At 42.2% G+C, this 25,507-nt stretch overlaps 1 protein-coding gene and 1 long non-coding RNA gene across 3 annotated transcripts in view; one reads left to right on the forward strand and one right to left on the reverse strand.

The window, feature by feature from the left end:
• Nucleotides 1-511: 511 nt before the first annotated feature.
• Nucleotides 512-25,507, forward strand: part of MAMDC2 (MAM domain containing 2) — a 62,228-nt gene continuing 37,232 nt past the window's right edge. For both annotated transcript variants that reach the window (XM_053969149.1, XM_053969150.1), the window contains exons 1-2: nt 512-570; nt 701-814. In XM_053969149.1, coding sequence (XP_053825124.1) covers nt 540-570; nt 701-814 — 145 coding nt within the window. In that variant the 5' untranslated portion in view covers nt 512-539. The remainder of the gene's footprint in view (nt 571-700; nt 815-25,507) is intronic.
• Nucleotides 16,648-23,758, reverse strand: LOC128802592 (uncharacterized). Its single transcript, XR_008435502.1, has 4 exons — nt 23,537-23,758; nt 22,352-22,455; nt 20,779-20,934; nt 16,648-16,810 (listed from the first exon to the last, which is right to left on the reverse strand). It is a non-coding gene; the product is annotated as an uncharacterized LOC128802592 (long non-coding RNA).

Raw genomic sequence — 25,507 nt, forward strand, 5'->3', positions numbered from 1 at the left:
CTGGTGGGATGAGAGCCCCTTTGTCCTCTGCAGATATGTTTGAGTGGGCATCTTGCTTTTGTGCACAAACACCTGACAGCGAGTCAGACAAACGTCAGACAAAGTCAAACTCACGTGTAGTACCCAGTGATGGTACGCAATGACGGGAGTGATGTACTGTGTACAAGCTGAAACGCGGGGAAAAAAAAACACTTAAACGTAAGAAAGCACATTTTCGCTGTGCGGGGGGTGATACTCTTCCGCAGGTTCCCCGGAAAGGGGGCGGCAACCCCCACTTTGGAGGGCACTCCAGCCACTCCGGCCTTGGGCCACCGTCGGGGCCGACCCCGCTCGGCGACAGGAGTGGGACGGGCCGCCCACCCGCGGTGTCCGCGGTCCCTCCCCGTCCCTCCCCTGCCTGCCCGGCCGCGCTGCCCTCCCCGCGCCCCGCCGGGGTGCCGAGCGGCCGCGCTCAGCCCCGCCGCACACCGCGCCCCGGGCCTGCCGCGCTCAGCGCCACGCTCTCCCCGCCGCCGCCAGCCCGGCCACCGGCGCGGAAGATGCTGCGGCTCTGTCTGCTCGCCGCGCACGGTAAGGGCGGCGGGGACGCCTCCCACCCGCTCGGGACGCGCCTGGCGCTGCTCTGGGGGCGGCGACGGCCCCCAGTCGGCAGCCCTCGGGCCGGGCGCGCCCGTAACCGGGGCTCGTTTTGTTCTTGTAGCTCTACGGCTCGCCGGGGCGGCCTTGCTTTCGCCCGGGTCGTGCACCTTCGAGGACAGCGCCTGCGGCTACCAGTGGGACTACGCGCACCTGCCCTGGACGCTGCACGGGGAAGGTGAGAGCGCTGCCGCTCCGAGCGCAGCTCCCCCCGCGCTCACCTTTCCGCCCGGCGCTGACGGAGCCCGCGGCGGGGCGGCGGCATCTCGGGGTGCCGCTGCTGTCGGCGGTGCCACGCCGCTCGGTTTCCCGCGGGGAGCAGCCGCCGTCGAGCCCCTCCCGTGGTAGTCCCCTGACAACAGGCAGGTCCTGCGGGGAGGCGTCTGTACTCCCCCGGCGCAGGCACCTCCGCAGGTTTCTGCAGGATGCCTCAGAAATCTCCTTTCTTTCACTGTCTTTCATGTGTTGTTGGGAAAAGGTGTCCTTTATCAAGTCCTCTTTGTAAAAAAACATGTCACATCGGTCCCATTCTTTATGCATTATTTTCCTTATGCATTCCTTATGCATCACTTTTTTCCTAAATGTATTTTGGGTTCTACTCCAAAAGTGGATGCATTTCCAGGGCAAGAGAGAATCTTTAGCAAGATTATCTTTGCAGTATGTTCAGTTAAGACTTTTCTCCGATTTATAGTACCTCCAGTTCAACAGAAAAAGTGAAGTCTTTCAGTAAGTTGTATTAGGCTTTACAAGACTTAATGCTGTTGAAAAGAATAGTCAGCAACTGCAGAGTTTCCATGCAACTGCAACTACTTCGTAAGTTTGGCCTCCAATTTTTGACAGAATCTACATGAACAAAAGACTAAACAAAAATATACACAGCATGGTTGTAACTGGGTGATAAAATAATTTAATTTTGATTATCTGGTCACCAAATTGTCATTCATTAAGTGAAAGCTGTGCTCACACAGAAAAAGGGACTATGTGTTTTTAAAGTTTTTAAGCCCAAAAACAGTTGCCAAGAATAATGAAGAGGTGAGTAGAGATACACAGAGATAGACAACCCCTCAGAAACCATTAATCAGTGCTCCCTTCAAAACTGGCTGGTCCAGTTTTGTATTCCTCTTGTGTCTCAGTTGAGAAAAACGTTTTTTTCCCCCTGATTCACACCCAGTTCTCACCTATGCAAAATAAATTACCTTCATTGTTACTTTTTAGATTAGTCAGTAGGCTTTGAGAATGTACAAAAAACTCAATTCAGAAAAGCCTGCAAGGTTGTAATAATTGAAATACGTGCTTTTTCTCTTATTTATTTGATATATATTTCTTAGTTTATTTATTTAAATATACACAGATTTTCCTGCATTTTTGAAGGTACTAGTCTTTGCTGTCCCAGCTATGCCTCCTAACACTATGCTGTCTTAGTCTATCTGTCTGCAAAGCAGCACTTCCTCCTTGTGATTTACAGGCAGCCACATGGTAGTAGTATTGATTCAGCTCCAAGAGACTGGGAGTTGCTGGTAGCAAAACCTGCAGAAGTCGGTGTGTATCATGTTGTGCACATTCACACTACAGTGTTTCAAGATATAAGGACCTTTGACCAGAGATTTGGATCAGCAGCAGCCTGCTTTTTTTGGTGCACAGAACACAATTTTTGTTGCCATAGTTTGATCTTTCTTTACAAACAAACATACCAGTGAATGCACAGCTTCTACTATTGCATATCTCATTTTCAGAGATACATAACTGAACTGTTATACTCTGGGAGGATATGTGGTATACCAGCTCTCGTAATAGGCATAGTTCTATGCTCATAGTCAGCATTTCCATTATAAACAGCTTTTCTGCAGTCTGTAATTTGATCATAGCAAGACATTCTGTGCAAACATTTGGTACACAAGGTACTATGTTGATCTCCTTAGAAATACATTCATAGAATCACAACTAAATCAAGCTGAAAAGAATTCATTCTAATTTACACAGTAGGTGTGCAAAACTAGTCTTCCTTAGATACTCTTCCATTCTTTTGTCTTATAAAACTGTGCCCCTTTTGACAGCACTGTGTCCTGGTACTTGCTATGCAGTGTACGTGCATGTGGTAATTTACTGGGACAACAGAGGAAGTTAAGAACAGGAGACACAGTTTAGCTTTGAATTGTTCCACTTCTCCTTGCATTGCTTTAAAGTTGCTTTATTGTTTTAAAATGTTAGTTGTGGTATAGAATTACATTCAGTGGGTCTTTCACAGGGATTATCTGACTTGCAGTGTTAAGTTCTTGCATCTTATAGATCTCTCAATAGTGTAGTCTTGTGCCAAACTGTCAAGGTGAAGTAAATATAACTAAAACCGTGCCCAGAAATTTCCACTCCATACTTGAAAGTATTTTGCCCAGTTGCCAAGGAAGCCAGTATCTTCTGATGGGCAGGGCACACAGAAAGGAAGTGTAAGTTTTGCTTTTGTTTGCAGCTACACAGTCCCACTTAAATGACTATATTTCTAAGGTTCAGCTGCTGTTTTAAATGTTTCTGGCTTCTCTTTAGTGTTCTGGTAGTTCCAGCATAAAATAATTTTTTTTGTTTAATTTTAGAATTTTCATAATTGAAAAAAATTTACTTTTTTAGGTAAAGTTTTGATACCTGTAACTGGCATTTTAGGGCCTATTTTAATCAAGTGTAAATCAAAAGAAAATAGTCAATGCTACAAAGGATAGCTGTTTCACTGCTAAGTGCTTTACTCAAGACTGGCAAATCAGGCCCTAGTGAAGTGGATGTCTGAAACAAGAAGCAGTTCAGACATCTGTCCAGTTGACCTGTGCTCCCATAAAATCTCTGCTTCAGTGAAACACTCCGTAAGCCTCAAGCTCTCTCACATGACTCTGAATTCAGGAATAGGACCTTCAAGCATATCAAGGTGCCTTTTTTAACTGTCAGCTTTTTCAGTCACTGGCTAGCTCGGTGATTGCCTTTTAGAACTATAATGATTTTAGCAGACAAACACCATGCAAGGAAAAATGTGACACACAGAAAAAGCTGTGGATATAAATTTCTAGTGAGCCTTGGGGTGGGGCTGGGAAGCACACCCAACTGATGTCATGGCCCAGGCTGCTTAAGTACAGCATCAGGCTTGAGGAAGTGTGTTCCCTAAGGAGCCAGTAGCATGGGAAATTCCATGCAACACATTCTGCTTCGTGTGTTTGTAGGATACCAACTACACAAGAAACACAGTAATGTTGTTGCTCAGGAAGAGATCATCATAGTGTAATCCTGCTTCTGAAATGAGTAACAGATCAATTTGTATGTTACCAGTGATAAGAGCTGAAAGCTTTATGTGAGTTTCTCCTATACATAAACAGAGGGGACAATGGTCCATTTTCATTTCAGAGGTGTAGGCATGCCCACAGAAATGTTACTGCATTCATGATGCCTCTGAACAGATAATTTTACTTAAAGTTCAGAATATAAGACAAAGATTAAACTCTTGACTCAACCAATGGATAGGAAATTTAGAAATCACATCTATATTCATCACTACTATAGTAGTTAGAGATAGTTGAGAAGTTTGAACACCATGCTAGTTCTACTAACACCTACAGGTGTATGGAGCGTGAGTTCATGTCCAGTTATTTTGGGGCATACAGCTTTGCAGATGCATAATGGCTGATTTCCACAAGAATTCACTTCTTTGTCAACAGCATATGTGTGGGTAAGGGAAGTACCAATTAATTCTAAAACATACTGTCAAATTGTGTAGGGTAAGATTAATCAAATAATCTTGAGATTTTCTTTAACCAAATTGCACAATTATTTTAGACCACAGACAGGCTCTGCAAATCCAAACCGGTCTTTGAAACAAAGAAAAATACTGTGTGTAATAGGCAGTAATCCTGAGTAGAGTAATAAATAAAACCATGCAGACCCACTTATAACAGCAGTAGGAAACACAGCCTTGGTTCAATTGTAGGCATTCTAAAGTGTTAGGTTTGGGCATTTTTTGCATTCCTCTTAGCCATGTCCAGCACAGAGCTGGCCATAACCTGATGGTAAGAACATCCTGCTCACAAACAGTATTACAGATAAATTTCTTTAGACACAATAACTGTGGCATGTCTTTTCTGTGACTCTGGGCAATGTTTACATTTTTGCTTAGAATATCTGTACAGCACTTCATGTGAACTGTGGGTATGTTTGGTTTTCCATTGCCCTTCACTCTAACAGTGACCAGTTTAATAGTGCTAAAAATAATGTACGTTTTGGCTTTCAGCTTAACTCTGCCCTAATGGAGTTTGCTATGCTGCATCTGCTTGCCTGTATTTAAGCACTAGATAAGAAACTTGTCTATTACGATAGCAGCCTATAGGGAAGAGAGATTGTTTATATTAGCAATGTGCTCCAAAAAGCAAGTGATCACTGTTTTATGTGCCTAATGAGTTTTGTGGCACTGAAACACTAAAGCTATCACTAGTAGCTCATACAGCTGTATGCACCTAGCTCTCATAGGATAATTGACAGCCTCAAATGCATATATTTATGAGTGTTGCTTTCCTTCAAAAATTCTGGAACTGTGTGTTTCTTAATATCTCATGTCATCAAGGATGCATTTTAATAGCACACATTTCAGGGTTTTAATAATGTTTTTTATTTCTGCAGTATTTTGAAGGAAAAGAGATTTCATTCAGAAGAGTGATGCAAGAGATAACATTACATACAAATATGGCCTTATTTTCTTGTTCCTAAAGCATATGCCTATTTTTGCCTCATTATTCCAAGACGCTGTTCCTGTGATACACTCCAAACAGGCATCCATCAGGTAGCAATTTATGGAAAGCTAGTGAGCAAGCAACATCAATAACAGTAGTTTCAGGAAACTGAAGTTTGTCTGTTGGAACATATTTATCACATAGCTACACTTAAAAATATACGGAAAATAATTTCAAGAGACAGGACAGCTATTGCAGGACATCAGATAAGTCAGGCGTGAGAGCAGCAGCATAAGGAATCTCAAATCTAAACATTGCCTGCATACCATTTAAATAGCTTGTATTTACAGCTGTGCCATATGACTTAAAATTGACCTCTTTTGATCTGAGCTCTCTGATCTTGACTGTCACATCATGTGGTTGTAATATGCAGAGTAATGAAGCAGGTGATAATTGGTAATCCTTGTTTTTGTGGCACAGCACAGTTTATGTCTGATGTGTGCTCTGTCATGCTCTGTTACAAACCTATTGGCAAACAAATTAGCACATTTGAGGTCTTAGTCTTCTTTCCATTTATCTACAGTATTTTCCTGTACATTGGGAAGTAAACAATTTGAAAATGTAAAAGAAGTTGTAACATTGCTGGCTTTGTACAATTCTTGTAATGAGACTAGCGGTCTCACGTGTTTGTTGTGAGATCACTGTGTACTTGGGAGTCAAGGAGACTTGCACAAGCTTGTACCTAGCTGCAGCAGAGCCAAGCTGGCATACCCCAGTGCTTGTTTGCTAGCAGGATCTCAGTTGGTGAATTCACCCTGCCACAGGAGCTTATTGGTTTGGGATTTCCAAACCTGTAGCCAGGGCATCTCTGTATCGAGTGCAGTTTGATGGAGGGTAGAAGCCCTTAGTTGGCGCATGGTCTGTTTTGCCTTGTCCTGACAATGAAAATGTTGGTGTTCCTGGCCACGGTAATTGAATTTGGAGTGACAGCTGTCCTTACTGAGGAGCAGGGAAAGAAAGGTTGACTCACACACTTCTTCTACACTTAGAATCTTGTGTTCTTCTTGTTTTCCTTTACTTCTGTGCTGTTTCTCCTGTACACTCGACTTTGACTACCCAGCCACCACTCTTGTGTTAGCAACTTGTTTCTTCATCTATTTTCCTGTTCAGGCTGTCACTGGCAGCTTAATAGTAGTACCATGTGTGAGGAGCATTCCACCTTGCTCCAGCCTATCCCTTGTCTTGCTGATTCCAGTATGATATTTTACATTTTGCTTGCCTTGCTGATCCCAGTATGAAATCTTATATTTTGCTTGGCCAGGTATAACTTCCATCCTAGGCTTCTGGGTAATAGCATTTTTATTAAGCTATGCTCCCATTACAGTTATTAGTGTATTTTTTCCCCATCTTCAGAGGCAAGTCTTGTGCAAAAAAAAAAAAAAAAAAGATGGCCAAGAGCACTTTATGTCCATTAAGAGCTTCAGCAGCAGTTGCTTGTGCAGGGGTAGGGGAACAAACAAAGCCTAAATTGTTGTCAGTGAGTCACTACATAAGAGATGAGTTTCAAAGCATTCCTCTTCTCCACAGAATAGTAACATTCCCATAAGTGTATTTTCACATACAGCTGTTACTGATTCAACACTTACAGAGTCAACAACTGCTGTAGTGCGATTTACACTGAACCATGGAATTTAGCCACAAGAGCAGGAGGATGACTCAGAAATACTGAATATACCCTGCACTTCTGACAATAGGCTGGACCTTGTTTTGCATGAAAATACTGAAAATAGATAATTTGCAACTTGAATTAAAAAAAGAAAAAAAAACGTAGGAGGGCAAAAGAGAATTTGGGAGTTGTGATGGAGGTGAAATCACCTCAGTCAAAAAAATCACTTGCATGTAACCCCTGGCCTTGCAGATGTTGTTGAAATTTGCTAAAATTCAAGTACAGACATGCAAAAATCACTGAAAACTGCTAGAAATATTTTCAGCTTTCTGAAAAAGAATGGAAGATGCAAATGAACTGAAATTAAGTTTCTTTCAGGAATTTCAAGATGCAGCATGGCATGAGTTTTTTTATCAGTAAAAGTGCTGTTAGGCAGTACTTTGTGGTTGTTGCACCTACTACATGTGTAATGATTTTGAAAAATGAAAAGGAAAGCTGATCATTTGCCAGTTCATTTTTTGGAGGGAAGAAATTTTCACTATAAATTTTGGTCAAGATCCAACGTGAGTCAAGATCTGTAGTGAGGAGAAGTAAGCTCGCACTTGTGCTGAAAGGATGATCACAGACACTCCAGAAGCATTTCTACAAGTAAAGAAGGTTTGTTCATCTTGCACATGGTCCAGACTGTTCAAAACTTGAATAGAATCAGCCTGAAAATGCCCTAATATTCTTATTATATAGGATGGTATTGAATAGAAATATTTGGAAGCTTATTGAAAGAGTAAGTCCAAACCAGTTACAACTAGTTGTTTTTGTTATCTTTTTTTGGAGCTCTCCCATTACGTTACTTTCTGAGACGTTTTATCCCCAGCTGAGAAATCCTCAGCAGATACATAAGATAGGAACCTTAATTGTCCAATGTACTTACTAATTCATTTGTAGATCTGGCAATGAAAATGTGACTCGCTTCACTGGCCTCTTTCACATTTATTCCAGCCTGGAACATGGTTTCTTGTTTTTCAGGATTTACCATGAACACAACTTGAGAAGGCCCTTGAAAAGGGCTGGAGTCAGCAGGTGGGATGAGTGCTTTCTCTGGGTTAGTGAACTGTGGAATGCAGCAAATGCCTCTTTAAGATCTGCGTGTCCATTCCAGGGTTAGATAAGGAGATTGGTGCCTGGCTGTAAGGATCCAACCAGCCTCATGAGAGTTACAGGTATCTGTAAGGCAAAGTCACTTCTGACTTAAAATCTTTATGGTTACTGCAAGATTTGTGAGCACTGGAGGGTCTTTTGAGAAAACATTCCATGTTTTTTATATTGTGGTCTAGTTAGAAACAGCTAAGCAGAAAAGGCCCTGGGGGCCTTGGTAGATATGAGGTTGGACATGAGCCAGCAATGTGCCCTTGTGGCAAGGGCAGCTCATGGTGTCCTGGGCTGCATTAGCAGTGTTGCCAGCAGCTCAAGAGTGACCCCTTTCCCTTTGTTCAGCACTGTTGAAGCCCTGTCTGGAGTTCTATCCAGTTCTGGCCTTCCCAGTACAAGAGACACATGGATGTACTGGAGAGATCCCAATGAAAGATCATCAAGATGATTAAGAGGCTGGAGCATTTCTTGTGTGAGAAAAGTCTGCAAGAGCTGGGACTTGAGAAAAGAAGGGGAGAAAAGAAGGGTTGAGGGGGAAGTTTATATTATAAATAAATAGAAGGACCTGAAGGGAGGGTGCAAAGGGGACAGAGCCAGGCTCTTTCCAGTGGTACCCAGTGACAGGACAATGGGCACACACTGCAACACAGAATGCTCCCTCTGAACTTTAGGAAGCACTCTTTCACTGTGAGGGTGGCTGTGAGGCTCTGGAGTCTCTATTCTAGCTGATACTAAAAAGTTGTCTGGACATCATCCTCAGCAACTGGCTGTAGGTGGCTCTGCTTGAGCAGGAGGGTCAGAACAGATGATTTCTGGAGGTTTCTTCCAACCTTAACTATTCAGTGATTCTGTGGCATCTTCGTATTTTTGGCTAAAAGTTAAAAAAGCCTTACTGCAGTAACCTTTCAGAGATACCTTCATGCACAGCAAAAGAGCATAAGAATTTCTGGTTTCTTTTAAAGTTAAGAATTAAATAGAATAGTCACATGCTATGTGTAGATGCTTGATCCATTTATATGTATGTATGTATGTATATATGAAATCTCTGCACCCTCATGCAAGAGAAGAAATGAGTTTGTTGTAGATCCTGTTAGATGAATGATCTCTTAGCTGTAAGCAGGATATGGAGAACTTGCTACTTCCTCGTATCTTTGGAGCTTGATTGTCATGTAGCTAATGTTTCTAATGCTCATTGCAGAATTTTGTGGGAAGCAGATAGGTTAAAGTGTAGAGTGCTGTGATGCATTTTGTGACAGGATCTGTTCTTTATAATTTCCTACTTTTTTAGTAGTTTCCTTTTGAAAGCTTGCCTTTGGTGTGTTCTGTTTTAGACATGGTTGTTATCCTGAGGAAGTTTTAGAAAATAGTTGTGCCCCATCTAATCACTCTTGGCAGATCATTCTGCACATGAACCTCCTTGAATGAGACCACAGTTTTGCAGCTGTTAGGCCAAAGTGAATTGAGTTCATTTTAGGCCATATGACAGAGTTGATGGTAATTGGCATCATTGTTTTCTGGAGCCAGAAGAGAAGCTGATGAATGAATGGATATTGGCTCTGAGTTGCTTTCAGCTTATCACTATGTTCAGGCAGTTGATGAAACAGATGTAGATGTCTGTGCTGTCTCCCTTGCATCTGTTTGGGAAATAGAATCCTTAATTCTCCCAAGCCATGTATCCTCAAGCTGACCTGCAGTTCATTATCAGTATTAATTGCTGTTGTCTGCTCCTAGCAAATCCCTTCTTCTCTCCTTCCCCTGAGTGCCAGATGCCTGGTGTACAGCAAAGCATATTCCCTGCCTTAGACATGTAAACACTTGTGGCAGACAATCACAATCATTTGCAAGCTTTAGGTAGGAGCTGGAACCAGCAGACCAGGTACCTGGTGACACATTTCTTCATGCTTCACAATCTTGCTGAAATATTTTTTTATCCCAGGAGGATCATATTTGTGTACGCAAGTGTCAGGTGATAGTCAGTTTTGTCCTGTATGATTAGAGTAGAACAACAGTGAGAACTGGAGTAATGCCATTGTTCTTATGTTTTGCCTGTACTCCATAGTAATTAATTTTCCATTATAGAGCCTGACAGTTTGGTGTCATCCTTAACTGTTCAGTTCAGAAAATTTAATCAATACAGACTGCAAGAAAATGAGGAACTTTTAGTACTGCTCTGGCTACAGCTTGGCTTAAACTACAGCTTGGTTTACTCCAAGAGAGTAGCAGAGAACAAATTTGGGTATGGTTTTCCATAGTGTAAACTACTTTTTGATTGTGTAAATTCCTGAGTCTTAAGGAAAGTAAAGTCTGCCTTGAGTGCTAGAGTACACGGAGATACCCAAACACAAACTGCAAATGCAGCTATCCTGGTGCCTGGATTTTAAAAGGTAACAAATATGATCATTTTTTTAAGAAATATTTTTTTTAAGAAAACTGGATATACTAGATTTTTTTCTTCCCTTAGAGGTAGACCTTAGCAACATAATCATATGGGCACAAGCAGATAAAATCTGACACTGTACAGAATAAAGTGTGTTTTCTAGTCTATGTCATTATAGGGGTTTATTTAATGTTTGCATTTGCAGGTTAATATTGAGCTTCACTGTGCTCACTGTCAGGTATTAACATCTTCATAGTCTCAAAAACTTACATGTAGCTATAGGAATGCTTAATTTTAAGATGTTGCTTTATAGCATTTCAAGTAGAGTAACCTTTAACATTTTGAATATGCATTCATATTGCTAGACAGCACTAATCTAAGCTGTGCTTGTAGAAGCTTAGTTGAAGTTCACTAACAAGCAGGAGGAATTCAAATGAATGAATCTTTTCTAGTTCCTATACAGTCATTGCTTTGCGTTTGAATTCTTACAAGACCTTTCACAGAGGGATTTCTTTCCTGGCCAAGGATATTTTTGTGTGCTTGAGCGGAAACATGAGAGGATTTTTACCAATACCAGATTGTTCTCTAAATATAGCCACTTCTAGTTGTTATTTTAAACTGAGTGTCAAACTGGAGAGTTATTAGAGCAGTAACTGTGGTTTGTTTGAAAAAGAAGAGAGAATGTTGCACAGTGAAGTTGTCTTATATGGAAATAAGATGAGTGGTATGTGTAGTTGGACTACCACATGTAGGTAAAAATCTGAAAGCTGTAATCAGTGTTTGTTTTTATATAAATTTGGAGTGAATATAAAGTGAATATAAATTCACAGCTGATGGGTGTTGAAGCCAAAAATGGGGTTACATGATCAATCATCCCTTACTAACATAGGAATGAGGATCTTTTCCTGTGCTGGGCAGCTAGATATTTTTCTGTTAGTTAAAAAAGTTCTCTTTTCATGGTTGCTTAGATTTTGTGCTAAATTTTTGATTTTTGATTTTTTTTTTTTTTTTTTTTTTTTTTTTTTTTTTTTTTTGAGAGGCCATTTTGTGTTTTCTGTTAGTTATGCATCTAGAAGGGAGTTTCATTGCTATGCCTATGGTTGACCTGCAGGTAGTCCACTATAAGAAAGCTGAAGCCTAGAGTAGTAAGAAGTCTCAACAGAAGTCCACAGCCTGAAAATATTTAAACAATTCTGTGAAAAGACAAAAAAAACCCTACTTTATCTTTGAAACTTGCTGGAAAATGGAATTGTTGCCTGCTGGACATCTGCACTAGCTGAATCATCCTCATAAGATCTTTTCTAATTAAGTGGTTGTACCCCTTGATTTTGTACAGTGTGTGTGTATGAGCTGTTTGGCACAGCAGGGAATGGTGGCAGACAGAAGGGGCCTCACAGGAATATTTTTCTATAGCCTGATGGAAGAAAGCCTGTAAATTCGTTTGGGGAGATGTTTGCAGGCTTTATCTGGCCAGGGGGTCTGTGGCATTTAAGCACAGGTCACGGAGGAGGTAGCATGGTCTGCCCAGGGAATCTGCTGCAGGGTTTCCATTAGTGCTGCTGTGGTCACTCTTGTCTCCTAAGGTGCCTGAAGGTGACAGGAAACAGCCCTGCAAATGCATGGAGAGGAGTTTAGGAGTGGTAGAATGTCCAAAGCCATGAATGCATTAGATAGGTAGACCACAGTATATCTGTTGAAAAGGGTGCTGAAGGAATCCAGGTCAAAGAGTAACTGATACACAGCATAGAATTTAAAAATTTAACCAGAAGTCATGGCTCTGCTTTCCAATCACTTTATCTCTTCACTTTATCTCAACTTTTTATAGGAGTATCTTGCCAAACAAGAAATTATTTTTTTCCAGAAAGCTGAGAGAATTATAAAAATTATGAATTATCGAGACCTCTGTCAGTCCTCTATCAAATTCTGCAGCCCCTCATCTCTAGCTAATACCAATAGTCTTATGTCAGCAACAGTCTGCAAGCATCCACAACCAAAGAACCATAAGCTGTGAGGGAGAATGGATCGTGCTGTGACAACTTCAGTGATCATCAGAAATGAGCATGAGATGGGTAGTTCAGTTCCAAAGTTTTATTCTTCATTAAATTATTCCTTAGATTAAAATTAAACTGATTATATAAGTAATACTCCTAATAATTGATTTTGCTCTTTTCTCCAGTTATGACATTTAAAAAATTTTCATCTAAAGCAATTAATTAAATTAATTGCTTTTAAAACACCAACTGTAATGAACTAGTCTATACTTACTGCCTTATTCTCCTATCTCACCACCTTATTGCACAACTGCATAATACTTAAAAATAGTAATGTGGAGATAAGCGCAATACAGTACAGTGCAGGCACAGAATTGAGGTCAAGAAGTGGGTATGGACTGTAGGGGGAAATGAAGACCACCAAAAACCACTGAAGCCCTCTGAACTTTTTCCATAAATGTCTAAAAGAATGTACCATGTGTGGTAGCTAATTTACATAGAAGGCAAGAAACTTATCTCCAGCACAGGTCTAACATACTTGTAGAAAAGTAACTCCGCAAAGCCCAGGTGTTTGGGCACTTCCAGGACCCTGGACATCACAGCTAGTTCAATACTAGAGCCAGGACTGGTGACATTTTTTTTTTTTTTTTTCCTTTTTCTTTCTTTCTTTTCTTTCTTTTCTTTTCTTTTCTTTTCTTTTCTTTTCTTTTCTTTTCTTTTCTTTTCTTTTCTTTTCTTTTCTTTTCTTTTCTTTCTTTTCTTTCCTTCCTTCCTTCCTTCCTTCCTTCCTTCCTTCCTTCCTTCCTTCCTTCCTTCCTTCCTTCCTTCCTTCCTTCCTCCTTCCTTCCTTCCTTCCTTCCTTCCTTCCTTCCTTCCTTCCTTCCTTCCTTCCTTCCTTCCTTCCTTCCTTCCTTCCTTCCTTCCTTCCTTCCTTCCTTCCTTCCTTCCTTCCTTCCTTCCTTCCTTCCTTCCTTCCTTCCTTCCTTCCTTCCTTCCTTCCTTCCTTCCTTCCTTCCTTCCTTCCTTCCTTCCTTCCTTCCTTCCTTCCTTCCTTCCTTCCTTCCTTCCTTCCTTCCTTCCTTCCTTCCTTCCTTCCTTCCTTCCTTCCTTCCTTCCTTCCTTCCTTCCTTCCTTCCTTCCTTCCTTCCTTCCTTCCTTCCTTCCTTCCTTCCTTCCTTCCTTCCCTTCCTTCCTCCCTTCCTTCCTCCCTTCCTTCCTCCCTTCCTTCCTCCCTTCCTCCCTTCCTCCCTTCCTCCCTTCCTCCCTTCCTCCCTTCCTCCCTCCCTCCCTCCCTCCCTCCCTCCCTTCCTTCCTCCCTCCCTCCCTTCCTTCCTTCCTCCCTTCCTTCCTCCCTTCCTTCCTCCCTTCCGCAACTTCCTTCCGCAACTTCCTTCCGCAACTTCCTTCCGCAACTTCCTTCCTTCCTTCCTTCCTTCCTTCCTCCCTCCCTCCCTCCCTCCCTCCCTTTCTCTCTCTCTTTCTCTTTCTCCTTCTCTAATTAACATCTCTCTCCCTCTTCTCTTTTACCCTACCCCTTTATCCAAAACCCACTGTCTCGTGTTTATGTAGCAGGTCAGGAACAAACACACCAATTTCCTTGGCAAGGGTGAAATTTACTAAAAAAACTTGGTAAGCTATTGCAGACCCTCTGACTTTTGTAATTCCTTTTGAGCAGGAGCATCTATGAATCTTACAGAATCTTTCAGAAAATTTAGTTACCTATTTGCAGGATACTTTTATTGACACCCCCATTATATTTTTTTTTTAATGGAAAAAGTAAAATGCATATAGCAAAGTTCTTTGCAGCATTCTTGTATCATTACATTTTCCTAAATTCAGAATGTGAAGACTTTTTGCCTTAGGTAATTGTTTCATTCTAGGTCAGCTTGTATCAGCTTCTTGGTAGCCTTAGAGACCAGGCTTTTGAAGACTGGTATGTGAGCTCCTGTGCTTTCTTTCCTTCCTTAGAGCACTGCAGCTATAGGGCTCAGTACTTCAGGTTATTTCAGTATCATGCATTGAAAAGTTGTCTTTTTGTCTTTTCTGAGTTCCCAATGGTTATAAATATTCCCCTTGTTTTCCAAGATAAAACTTGGCAAACATCTATTCTTGTGGCCTAGTTTACTCTCAGCTTCTGAAGTGTGGAGGAGCAACAGCTCTGGGAGTTTCCCCCTCTGTCTGCTCTGGAAGTGGGTCTTTCTCCTATTTCACAGCAGAGGAAGAGGCTCGGGACCATGTCAGAAGGTTGCACTGATACCATGTTTTATGGCAAATCTCGCATGTGTGTTATGAAGCAGCTGTTGATGCTATTTGAGTCTGTAGCTTGGAGCAGAAGCTGGAAAAGATAGTCCTACACCTTTTTGCTTTAAAGAGTTGAGCAGCCTGTGTATGAAATTTGAACCCAAAATAACAGTTGTCCAGCTAGTCTAATCTCTTATTAACATTTAATAAGGAATTAATTGTCTCTGTATTTCTGGAGATGTCAATTGATACTTCTTGGAGGAGCAAAACTGCAGATTTCTTCAGGAAACAATGAGCTTTCTCTGCAAGCAGCTGAAGTTTCTGACTCCGCAGAGTAACAGGCTAAACTGCTGGGATCAGCTGCAGGGACAGGCTTGAAAATCTGTTTCTTGAATTGTTTCACGAGAAACAAAGCAGTGAGTCACTGCCAGTGACCAGCCAGACACACCAGCACTCCTGTCAGTGCTGTGAGCAGCATATGGGAGCACTCACATGTGCCCATTATGAGCTCCTGGCTCCCATTTCCCCTCAAGGGACACGTGTTTGCTGATAATACTTTTGCAGCAGAGAATTTGCTCTTCCTGGGGAAGCTGCAGACACAGAAAACATGTGTTTGGGATTGACACTGAATGTGTTTGTTGATGCTGCATGAACTTTGGTAACGCCTTTAAGCATTCCAGCATTTGCCTTGTCTCAACTTCTGAGTTATACATTATGGCAAATATGACACTAAAAGGCATTCTCAGAAGACGTGGACTAAGGACTGTTTTTAGAAAGACCACACAAAGCTTGGCAGATAGAGCAAAGTTATTTCTGCAGTGTTTATTTTCTGCATAATTTGTTTTTATTCAGAATAAATGTGAGACACATGCTGCTTAGTTAGGCTTGTGTGTTCATACAGTTGATCCCACAACCAGCACAGGCAGACCACCACACTGAAAAATGGCCACAGGAACTGGGAGGCAGCAGGAGGGTAGTGTCACAGTGTGCTTATTCTACATGTTATTCATACCTGAGCATCCATCTGAGACCACTCTTGGGTACTAACAGCTAGCTGTGAGGAGGTGAGGTCAGATCTGCTGGCACATTTTGGGGCTCTTTAACTGCATTGTGAGCAGTGCTCAAATGTAGAGTGTACATTTGCAAGGGAATCACTCCTTTGGTGTAGTGTTAAGTGCCCAGTGAGATTTATCACTCTGAGTGCAAGTTAATTTAAACAGTGTTTTATGGATTTACATAAACTTCCTTCATGTCTATTTGATCACCCTAGGATCACAAAATCACAGAATATGCTGAGTTGGAGGGGTCCCATCAGGATCATTGAGTCCAACTCCTGGCCCTGCTTAGGACACTCCAAGAATCACACCATGTGCTTGACAGCATTGTCCACATTCTTCGGGAATTCTGTCAGGCTTGGTGCTGGGACCACTTCCCTGGGGAGCCTGTTCCAGTGCCCAGCCACCCTCAGGGTGAAGAACCTTTTGCTGATATCCAGCCTAAACATCCCCTGACACAGCTTTGTGCTTTTTTCTTGAGTTCTCTCACTGGTCTCAAGAGTGCAGAGATCAGTGCCTGCCCTTCCGCTTCCCCTTGTGAGGATGTTGAAGAGCACAATAAGACCTTCCCTCAGTCTCCTCCTCTCTTGGCTATTTAGGATATAAAATAAGTAGAATAAGGCCTAATAGCCTTAGTGATCCCTTAGGGGGAATAATACTAATATAATAATACAAAATATCTAATGAGAGGCTACAAACTCAATTCCTTTGGAAGGTTTTGACAAGTTTTTACTCTGACTGTGAAACAGGAGTCAGTGAGGACATCTTGAAGAAAACAGGTTCATTAATTGGCAGGGTCAGATTGATAGATTTTTTTCAATGACTCATTTATATCTCAGGTTTTACTTCAGTCTTGATAAATGTGTCTTACAGCTCAAGTGGGATTTGCTGAATTCCTTTGTGAGCCATTGCCTAAGGATAATACTGGATATTCACTGGAATGACATTGCAGAAAGTGCTAAAATTCACCAACATTCTTGTGAGCTTTTCACTTCAAAAGTAATCTAGGAAAAAAAAATTGAAATCTTTGAGGCTTGAGTTACAAATAAAGTTTTAGCATCTGTGATGACAAGTGTCCCAGGGCAGCTGGGTAGCATTTGAAGGGGATGCCTGAAAGAATTAATTTGTTGACTGTTGCCTAGTAAGGGGAAGCAGAGAGGCCACCACAATGTGACAGACGTGTGAAGACTGGACTGGGACAGACAGATGGCAGAGCCCTGCGCCTGGTGATATCTGATGGCCTGAGGTGAATTCAGATGTGTTAGGTGGTTCACAGAGTTGGACAAAGAAGGGTTTGACTAGCTATTTTAATTAAAATAAAACCTAGGGAAGCTAAAATATATCAAAACTCAATTGCTTACAATCAGCAGTTAGATATGCTGTAGAAAGCCAAATACTGCTTCCTAAATCTCCTACATAATTAAACATTCATACCCTTGACTGTCATCTATCTCTTTCTGTTCCTTATATCGGAGTATGCTCAATGAGTTGTCTTTTGCTTTTGATACTAAGTGATCCTTACTAATTTTGGATAGTTTAATTATCCTGCTTGGAGCAGAAACTCCATGACTAAATATCCTTACAGTGGTTCTAGGGACTGCAACTACTTAGGAATGGGGGAGAGAATCCTAGGGCATCAGCCCCTCCCCACAGAGACCCAGAGCATCCTGTGAAATACTTTGTGAATGTTACGAGTATTGAGACCATCAGTAAATTCACCTCTGTGTGTGTGAGATGTTCTAGAGATTACAGATTTATATCTTGGGACTATTTTGATAAACCCTTCTCCAATTTTGTGGATTTTGGCTCAGTCTGTACACCTCATACACACTTAAAGTCGCTACCAGCCCCTGCCAAGCAGGAATGATGTACAGGACTGCAAGCCTAGAAGCATCCCTATAAGCTGAAGTCAATCTTTGAAATGATTAATTGATGCATGCAGTTGTGCAGAACTCCAGGAAATGTTAGCCGTGAGGGCTGGTGGTTGTGATGTTCAGCATTAATAGATGTATTCCTTGACTGAAGGTTTTGTGATTGTGCATATTGAATTTTCACCATCACATGCACCTGGTCCAGGATGAAGATTGCTGGGGCAGAAGATGAGTCACTGTCCCTGCTTTCTTGCTTAGGGTTGGTTCCTCTGGCCAAAGTGGTCACAGAGTGAGTAGAGCAGGAAATAAGGGGCTGCTCAACAGCAGCCAGTGATAAACTGGTTAAAAGACAGTGATCTCCAGCAGTTTTTGGAAACTGATTGTGTGGCCTGGCTAGTTCCCTCAGGTGACCTGTGACCAGGTTACTGCCCCCACTCATCAGGATCTGATTAGCTCACCTGTAAGCTTTCTATAGCCAGCTGTTCCAGGTCATGTATATAAATATGTGCCTCACCTGTCTGCAGTTCTGTTTGCATTTTAAGATGTGAGATCATCAATCAGCCCACCATGAGCCTGCCAGTTATCCCAATGATTCTGGTATAAAAAAGAATATGAAACCACTAAGCTTATGTAAAGCAGGAAACTGAACTCATAGGAGTTCAACTTCTGATGCCAGTAAAAACAAATTTATATTTCAAGTATTTTTTTTCCATCTGTGTTGGATCTGGGGCCCAGCCAAATATCAGAATAAATGTAATTTCTACCCAAGCAGGTCTGTAGTTTCCCTTGGAGAGATAAGACTTGTGGATAAAGGTTACATTTTAGTTGATCTGATGTAGCTGTGAGAGACAGACAAGTGTTCAGGCAGATGAGCTGTTTTCCAGGGTAATGCAGTAGGCCAAGTTATTTGGCAGATACTGAGAGAGCAGATTCAGGCAGTAGAAAAGTTTAACTTTTATAATCTTGCATTTAGTGCATCCACATGGTTTGCAGATGCACTTCAGAAGGCCACCAGCTGAGGTTTTTTTTTATTTCCCCAAGGGAAAACCTGGTCCAGGACCTCCCATGCATGCTGTGACCCTATTCTGTCATGAACCAAAGCCAAGTCATGATGGGCAGACTTGTTCCTTGCTCATGCCAACTCCAAAGCTTACTTGCCCTCTCCCTCCCAGGGCCACTACTTCCTGTGACCAATCTGACTGCTTCCCTAAGTCCAGGATTGCTTCAGAGCTTGACTTAGATTGTGAGCACCACGGGCTTTTAGTTTAACCACTTTGGAGTACACCAAGGACTCAACCAAGAAATCTTTACTATTGATGTACAAAAGCCTAATCTTCCAAATGATGGAAATCCAGACACGTAGAAACCAAAACAGGGCTGATTGGTTGGAGTATCTCTTTCTTAAACTCTTACTCCTCATGGCTATTCTTGTCACTCTGATCCAAGGAGAAGTAAATGCCCCCCATAAATGCCCCCTTTAAAAACACAGCCAGAAGTCCTTTGTTTCATGGTCTGGCTCACCAAATTCCTTATGCTGGCTCCCTGTGGAGTGCTGGCCTACAGTTTGATGTGGATTGCAGATTTGATAATTTTTTCTTCAAAGATGTGCCCCCAAAACTGTGTGGCCTACAGTTAGGCAGGTTTGCCTTGGCCAGGCTGAGATGTGCTCATACCACAGAGCACATTACATACACATAATACAGAGCAGAGCTTGTAATATGTTATCTGCATACTCCACTGCATTGCATCACATCACGTGCACCTATGTAAGCAAATAAAAGGAGTCATGAGCAAAGTAAATAGACAACATAATGCAAATGAAATTTTGTATTTTTCTGCCAAAGAAGGGATGCACTCGACCAAGACAAGCAGCTGTACTAGAAGAGATGTCACAGTGCATTACCTTGTGTGCTTGATCCTGGTGGAAACAGGATTTAGCAAAGAAATAGAGCTAGTAATGGAATAGATGAAAAATGTGAACAAATAGATGCTTGGTGATTTCAACTGTATCTGCTTCTTATCTTTAATATTCCTGTGCACTGTGGGCAATGGAAACTCATTTAGGATGCCAAAGAATAAAGAAAAAGCTTTTTTCAATTATTTCCCATCCATAAATTCACAGCAGAGAATCTCGTGTCTCCAAATATTACCTATATTGGAGACACAAGATGTTGATGTATACCAGCTAACAGAAGTCATGGACATGTCTTTTGGAAAGAGCTGTTTGAAGGAAAATCAGAGATACTTAACAAAAACTTGGCAGCCTTTGTGCCAGCATATGAAAAGTTGTCGAAATTATGTGATGATTAGCATGAAAATGAGAACTGAGTGATGTGAACAGCAGTTTACTGAGACTGATGGGTTGGTTGAAACAACAGAAACAAAATTTGAAAGTGTATAAAAATTGTTGAGGTCATTGTGAAAGGAAAAAACCCACATGCTTGTGGCTCAGAACAAATAGGAGATCTGGTGCATGATGTGAGGACCTTGGGACTTGAAAGAGAACAAGGAGAGGAAGCATCCCCAATGCAATGGAGCAGCTCCTCTAAATCAGTAGCAGAAAACAGCTCAGGATGAACCCTTGCCAGACCTTCACAGGCAAGCTGACGGACAGACGCTGGAAGACTTTTCCAGAGTGTCAGTTAGCTGCAAGCAGATGCCGCAGTCACAGAGTATTTCAGTGCTAATTGTATTAGTTTTGACAGGCTTACTAACAGCTGTATTCTGAACTTCCTGGGGGAGCAAAGGCCAGGGCAGGAGGTGGAGCTGGTCATTAATTTATAAAGCCATCTTTGGGAAAGGAGCCTTGGAAGATTTATGCCCTGGGTCTGGTGAACAGTTCTCTGGCCTGGTCTGATGAATGTGGCAAGAAAAAGATGAAATCATTCATCTCAGTCCCTGTAGGTAGACTCAGCTTGTAAAATAAGGTGAGCTGGAGAGCAAGCTGCTGGAGGAACTCCTGTTGACAGGTTTGTCCATTTGGCCAGAGGAAGGTGGGTGACTACCTGGGTGAACTGCCTGTATGTTCATCACACCAGGCTGTGCTTTTCTAAGAAAATTCTTCTGTTTTTTAACATACTATTCAGCTTTGTGAGAGTTACCTGGAAACCCTGTTGACTCCATGAAGAAGATGAGCAGATCTGGTGGGGTATTCAGGTTTCCTCCCTGGCTGGAAGGGCAGCCAGCAGTGGCCAGGTGGGACCATGGGCTTTTTCTGCAAAGAAGTGACATCTTTACACTTGAAACTGCTGTTGCCCCTGTAGATACAGAAGAGAAAGCAAAATCTTGACAATAGCAATGCATGCCAGTCACTGCAGACAACAAACACAAAACACTCACCTCCTGCTTCTCCATCCCTCAGCTGTTTTCACAGGGCTACTTTTAAGAAACCATGGAGGAGACAAGGAGGCTTAAAGAACAGAATGTTTTTTCTGTGATGACAACACTGATTAGTCCCAGGATATACCATGTAGGTTGTCTGGTGTGAATCTAACAGCTTACCAGAAATAAAATAATCTGTGGCTTGATGGGAATGAAAGCACCAGTTATACCCTGCAGCATCAAGTGCTGTAATCATGGCACCCCCTTGAATGTATTGGGACTGAAACGTTATGTTCATTAATGTGGGCCAGGCTTTTCCACTCAGCCCTGCATGTATTGTGAGTACATCCATCCGTTCAGGGGAGAAACTGCTGCTGCAAGTCTCCCAGGGGCCAAAGGGAAGGGATTAAACACCAGCTCTGGCAAAAGCGGATGGCTGCTTGTGTTCTTTTAAGACAATTTAATGAGTGACACTCTGAAACGAGTTACCTACCCTTATAGTTTTAATCAATCCCTTTCTACCAATGAGGAAAAACTAATATGAGTAGATATAGGTGAAGAAAATAACATTTTACTAACAAAACAAAATAGCAACAGGCAAAAAAAAACCCTGCTAATAGTCATAAGTTACAAAGGTGCTGAAATCTCACTGGCTCCTGAGGAGCAAGGGAAAACTCAAAACGGGAGAGTGACCTCCCCCAAGACAGTGCCTTCTTCAGGCAACTGCATGAAGAGACACGAGGAAGATGGCAGACAAACCGCAGTTCTCTCTGGATCAAATAACCAGGAAGGCAGGAGTTTACAAAGCAGTTCTGGTGGCAGAATTGCTGGTGTAGCCGGGACACTCCAGCCCCATAGTGTCAGCCTCTGGTTCACTGGGTGTTGGTGCTGTGGTCTTCTGCCTCCTGCTGAACTCCACTGGTGTTGGTGCTGCTGTTCCCAAGCCGTGGGTGTGTTGCGGGGCAGAAACGATCTCCCCAAGCACTGAAAACAGCACCCTACAGCTCTAGCCCCACACTGCACAATCCACTCTGAAACAGGTTTTGATTGTGAAATGCAGCTTCTCAGGTTGCTGCTGTTGTGGGTCCACAAACCTGCCTGAAACAACCCCCTCTGAAGGCAAGAGAGAAACAAAAAACCCATGAAGGGGAGCCTCTGGCTTGAGCCAGGGCGTGGGGGCAAGAGAGCTCTGCTTGGGTGACCCTGGCTTTAAAAAGACCCAGCACCCGCTGGCCCTGTGTTTCCCGCTGCACTGCTGGGTCTTAGAGAGACAGTAGCAATTTTGGGCACAGATAGATATGGAATAAAATAACATTTTGTGTTATCTACCACACTATTGCTGCATTTTCTTACCTGGAGGATCCAGCTGGGGAAGAAGGCATGGAACATTCATGCACAAACTTCATTTGCAAAATTTTGTCCTTCTGGCTCTGTTGTTAATATTTCCAAATAACTTTCTGGAGATGTAAGAAGACTTCATAGATCTCAGAAATGTACTGCTTTTCTACCTTTTTTTTTGGCAATGAAATATAAAAATAAATCCCAAAACTAAAGCCAAGACCTAAAATTGAGATTCTGTGATTCCGCAGAAGGGATTGATAGATCAACTTTTATCCTAAGGAACCCCGGTAACATTCATTCCTCTTTCTGTATGGGAAATACAGAGAAAATTGAAAACAGGACTTGCAAGTGTTAGACATTTCTTGCCATTTTTTAATATAAATGAGTACCTAACCAAATTAAATTTCTCAAATTTTCCTGCTTATTATTGTTTTTCTTGGAGCTTGCTGCTTATATTCAGTTTTTCTTGCAAAGCTGTACTGTGGCTGAACTAAGTGAGCAGCTATGTCAGACATAAACTCCACAAAGAGCCAGAACAAGTCTGTGGTTACCCTTCCACATTTTTACAGAGGAAATGTATCATTGAAAAGCTAACTGGTAATTATTTTTATTTCAGTGGTTGTTTGTTTTGTTTTTTTTATTATTTTTCTCAATGCAATTTGTTTCAGTTTATCAGCCAGCATCTGGGTTTTTGTCTTGTTTGTGCTATTTACAGAGAAAGCAATCAGTGTAGTTTCTGTGCTCTTTTTTTGGAAAAAGCACTATTTCTGACCTCAGTAGCCCTTATTCCTTAGCCATTGATATAACCACTGCTGACTGATCTACTGATGCCCACCTTTATGTATATATTTTTGGAAATATTGGGTGAATGACTCATGGAGTTAATGCATCACAAACTGTAATTGAGAGAAGCTCTGTATAGAACTGCTTTTTAGAGCAGCAAGATGACAAACATTGATACAGGAGGATTTTAAAGATCCTTGTTGCTGCAGTGCATAGTTGCATTGGGAGGGATAGACTTGAAACATAGTGTCCTAATTCCCCCTGGGCTCAATGTTTTGCTTGGACATGGAGGAATATAAAAGGAACACATGCTTGTCCTGTAAAGTTTGATTCAGCTGTCAAGCAGAAGACATTCAAGTTACATGGTAGGTAAAACATCATCATAGAAATGTGAGTAGAAAGTGCATTACTTACTAGCCTGAGCAGTGAGAGAGTGGTGAAGGAAATGTATCTGAGTCTCCTTTCTCTCATCCCTTGTCCTGGCTGGAGGTGTTTGCCTTCACCAGGCATCTGCTGGCTGTCAGCTGTCAAAGGTAGTTAGCAGTCCCTGGCTTTTGTCATGTCTGCAGAAGCTTGTCTTTGCTCAGGAGCGAGCAGGGCTCATTGACAAAGCTTTAAACTAGATGTGTCAAGGAAGGGGACAATGTCAGTCAGTGGACCTGAGATGTGCTGGTCGCACTGGAGCACATTTGATGTCATATGGAGACAAGCTAGGGCACCTGAGGTAACAGAAGGCAAGAAATACCAGTGAAATACCTCTGTGACATTAGAGGGTATTCCTCCAAGCGGGCAGCATGAGCTGACAGCTCAGCTGAGGTGCCTTTCCACCAGTACACACTGTGTGGGAAACAAACAGGAAGGGAAGGAAGCCATTGTGCTGCTGTGAAGTTTTAATTCATTTCCAATTCTGAAACTTGATGGGACAAATCCCATGACTGGATTGCACCTATGGATGGCTACAGGCTGTCCCAGAAAACTAAGGGTGAAGGGGTTGCTCTCTGTTTCAGGAGGTGGATTGAGTGTGAAGTTCTGTCTCCAAAGAACAGGCATGAGCAGGTTGAAAGCCTGTGGGTAAGAATCAGACACCGAGACAGCAAAGAGAACCTCATGGCTGGTGTGTACTACAGGCTGCCCAACCAAGGGGAGCCTGCTGACAAAGGACTTCTTGCTCCACCTGCAAGAGGCATTGTGCTTGCAGGCTCTTGTCTGGCCAGGGGCCTTCAACACTGGCAAGTAACATGGCGAGCTGTGGGCAGTCTAGGAGACTCCAGTAGTGCATGGAGGATAACTTCTGAAGCCAGGTTATAGACAGCCCTACCAGAGGGGGATGTGATACTGAACTCGTGGGTTACCAACACAAGTTAACTTGGGCTGTCAAGATTAGAGGCAGCCTGGGCTGCAGTGATCATGCACTCAAGGAGTTTGCAGTCCTGAGGGATATGGGTCAGGCAAAGAATAAAGTCAGAATCATGAATTTTAGGAAAGCAAAATTCCGGGTTGTCGAGGATGTAGTCAATAGGATCTTCTGGGAAACTGCTCTGAGAGTCAAGGGAGCAAAAGAAGTTTGGCAGATCTTTAAGGTTGCTTTCTGTAGAACAGAAGAACTAGCAAAAGGAGTAAATGTTCAGGCAAAGAAGGTGTTATAAATGAATGCCCCAATTTATTAATTAAAGAAAATTTATTAAATGGTCCAAATAAAATTTAAAGAATAACAACGAAAAAGCCACTATCCAAAAAAAGGTCAATGCCAAGCCTGGGTATCGGTGTTGGGTGAGATGCAGGTTTGACTGCTACAGCAGGGGGTCTCCTGTGCTTCACACCAACTGTCCTGTCCGAGCAGTTTTTTTCTTGCCTGAGGCAGAGTCCCTTTTCTTCCTTTTCGGACTGCACATATTCATATGGAGTTCTTTCTCTGTGGCGAGTTGAACAAAACATGTCCAGAGAGTGATGAGCACCCATGATCAAATTCCCAGAATTCAGTATTGACATGCATCGGCTATCTCAATCTCAGATATTTATTGTGTATTCATCCTCAGATCACCTTGATGGACAATCCATCTCCAGGCTGGCCACTTTTATTTGATTGCAAATGAAGTTCTCCCTCCCTTGTCCAGGTGGTTTTGACATTGTGTTGAAATCCCTGTCACTGGCTTGTGCATTTTTAAACTTCTTATAAAAATATATCTTAACAGTACATAACTATGAAACATACAACAATTTTATTTGCACAAATTATCATATACAGATATAACAAAGGCAAAGGACTGGAATGCATTAGTCAGGACCTGCCGGTCAAACTAAAGGACAAGAAAGAAATTGACAGTCAGTGGAAGCAAGGACAGGTATCCAGGGAAGACTATAGGGTCACAGCCCAGTTGTGTAGGA

Source organism: Vidua chalybeata, chromosome Z (assembly GCF_026979565.1).
Source record: "Vidua chalybeata isolate OUT-0048 chromosome Z, bVidCha1 merged haplotype, whole genome shotgun sequence".
Taxonomy (NCBI): Eukaryota; Metazoa; Chordata; class Aves; order Passeriformes; family Viduidae; genus Vidua; species Vidua chalybeata.